Below are 2500 nucleotides of genomic sequence, written 5' to 3' on the forward strand. Positions count from 1 at the left end.
GTGAAGGTTGGAGACATGGGTCGAATTGTCCACAAGCTGAGGGGATGCAGGCGCGGAGTACCCGATGACCGTTCCCATGGAGAAGGTCCCCATGGAAGCTGCGTAACATCAAAATGTCGACGTTGTAGAAGAGTACATCAAATGCTTTGCCAGTATATGATATGAAAAATAGCACACACACACACACACACACACACACACACACACACACACACACACACACACACACACACACACCAACGAGCCACAGGCTGGAAGGGACGTCTAGAACGAGCTCTGAGGTGTAGAGCTTTTTCGATAAGTTCAAAGGATGGGGATGGGGAGCTGTGTTTATCAAATGACCGAAATGATGAAATAGAGTAATTTCAGATTAGTGACCAATAGACAAAATGGAGAATAATGAAGGAGAAAGACAAAAATATAGAAAACCAACGAAGAGAAGTCTGGATGTAAGCAGGGTGGAAACACCGTTGGGGGTCATACCTAAGAAGATTTGTAATATAGAAACTCCGAAATCAGCTCAAAGGTTAGAAGATAATGTATTTTCAGGGTTTATAAAAGAAAATGGAATACTAGGGAGAGGTTTAGAATTGGGAAGAGAATCAATGTATAAAAATATCCTAAGAAATCAGGAGATTACAGAATTGATCAATTAAATTATAGATCTGAAAGCTGAATACAGAGCAATGTACAGAGAGGTGAACCAACTGAAAAGACTGAATGCTGAAACTAACAGAGAGCTTAATGATCTAAAAAGAGAGAAAAAAAAGAATTAAACATCGTCAAAAGTAAAAACAAATGAAGGAAAAATGAAGATGCAAACAAAAATGAGGCTTTGAAAAAAGATGTAAAAGAACAAATACAAGCGGTGACCGAGAAAGGTGGAGAAACATTAAAAGAGACAGATCTCCAAGAAACAAAAAATAAGTAAATGAATGAATAAATAAATGGAAAGTGGGCCAAGAAAAAAAATAATTCTTAAAGAAATAGTGCAGCAACAAGTGGAAGAAAATGTTAAAGAAACAGCAATTAAAGTAATTAAGAAGAAAGAGAATTGGGTCCGAGACACAGTGGATAAAAAAGTGCAGAGAAGTTTATGGTATTAAAGAAAACATAATGTAGCTAGATACCTAAAAGAAGAGGAGAAAAAAAATGCAAAAGAAATTCTGAAGGGTAGAGAAAAGGGACAAGTAATGGAAAAAGAAATAGAAGAGTTTCATAGAGTGGTACAATACTCTAAAGAAAAGAATAGACCACTAAAGATTAAACTGAGGTCTCATATGGTAGCGGAAAAAGTACTATCAAAAATAGCAAAGTTGGCTAAAAGTGAAAATTACAAAAATGTATGGATAAAAAAAATGAGCGATGAAAAAAGAGAGGGAAAAGACACTAAGAAATTGAAATAATAATAATAATAATAATAATAATAATAATACATACATACATACATATACCAAGGCTTTTTCCCCCTTCCAAGGGAGGTAGCCAAAAAGGGAAAGGCATAAAAACACTCCCACCCATTTCATCCCTAAATACACTTCACACCCCTCCCACCCTTCCTCTCATCTGAGCACCTCCTGGATGACGGGTCATCCCTGCACCCTGCCCACCGCCCTAGGTCAGAAGCAGTGTCGCAAGACACAGTACATCCACAGCAAGGCCGCTTCATTTAATCGGCGACCCCCCCTCTCCGTCCCCCTTTGCATATAAGGCGAGGACGGGGAGAAATCCCTTCGGGCTGCGTCAAAATTTACTCACACATACTACCCCACCCCCCACCCCCCCGCCCATTCCTCCTATTCTTTCATCAACCCTATCTCCCAAATCCTTTTTCACCCCTGTTCTCCTCCTCACCTCCTCATTTCTCACTCTATCCAGCCTAGTAACCCCCACCATACTTCTCAGACACCTCATCTCAAACACATTCAAACTCCTTCTCTCTTCTTCTCTTATGTTCCACGTTTCTGCCCCATACAGTGCTGTTGGCACAATCACTCCTTCATACAGTCTCCTCTTCGCATCCATTCCCAAATGTCTATTCCTCATTACACTCTTTAATCCACCAAGGCATTTACTTGCTTCTCTCAATCTACATTCTACCTCCACCTTCACTCCACCTTTTCCTGCTACACTTGCACCCAAGTATCTAAAACTATCCACTTCCTCCAGTCGCTCTCCCTTAATGTTCACTTCCAGTCTACTGCCACTTTCACCCCTTGTACATCTCATCACCTTACTTTTACCCACATTTATCTTTAGCTTTCTTCTATCACATACTCTCCCAAACTCTGCCACCAGCTTCCTCAATCCCTCCTCTGACCCTGCCACAAGCGCAGTGTCGTCCGCAAACAACAGCTGGCTCACCTCCCACTTTTCTCCATTTTCTTTAACCATCTCCAATCCCTGACCCACTACCCTAGCATTCACCTCTCGCACCACCCCATCCATGTATAAGTTGAACAGCCAGGGCGACATAACGCATCCTTGACGAAGTCCCACC

General features: G+C 41.3%; 1 protein-coding gene across 1 annotated transcript in view; it reads right to left on the reverse strand.

Moving 5' to 3' along the window:
• Positions 1 to 2500, reverse strand: part of LOC143033887 (facilitated trehalose transporter Tret1-like) — a 35233-nt gene that overhangs the window by 19429 nt on the left and 13304 nt on the right. The window contains exon 2 of the mRNA XM_076199507.1: positions 1 to 98. This exon is cut by the window's left edge and continues 54 nt beyond it. Within this exon, the coding sequence (XP_076055622.1) occupies positions 1 to 98 (98 nt within the window). The remainder of the gene's footprint in view (positions 99 to 2500) is intronic.

The sequence above is a fragment of the Oratosquilla oratoria genome, chromosome 16 (assembly GCF_046742065.1).
Source record: "Oratosquilla oratoria isolate Oo_2021 chromosome 16, ASM4674206v1, whole genome shotgun sequence".
In the NCBI taxonomy this organism is placed as follows: domain Eukaryota; kingdom Metazoa; phylum Arthropoda; class Malacostraca; order Stomatopoda; family Squillidae; genus Oratosquilla; species Oratosquilla oratoria.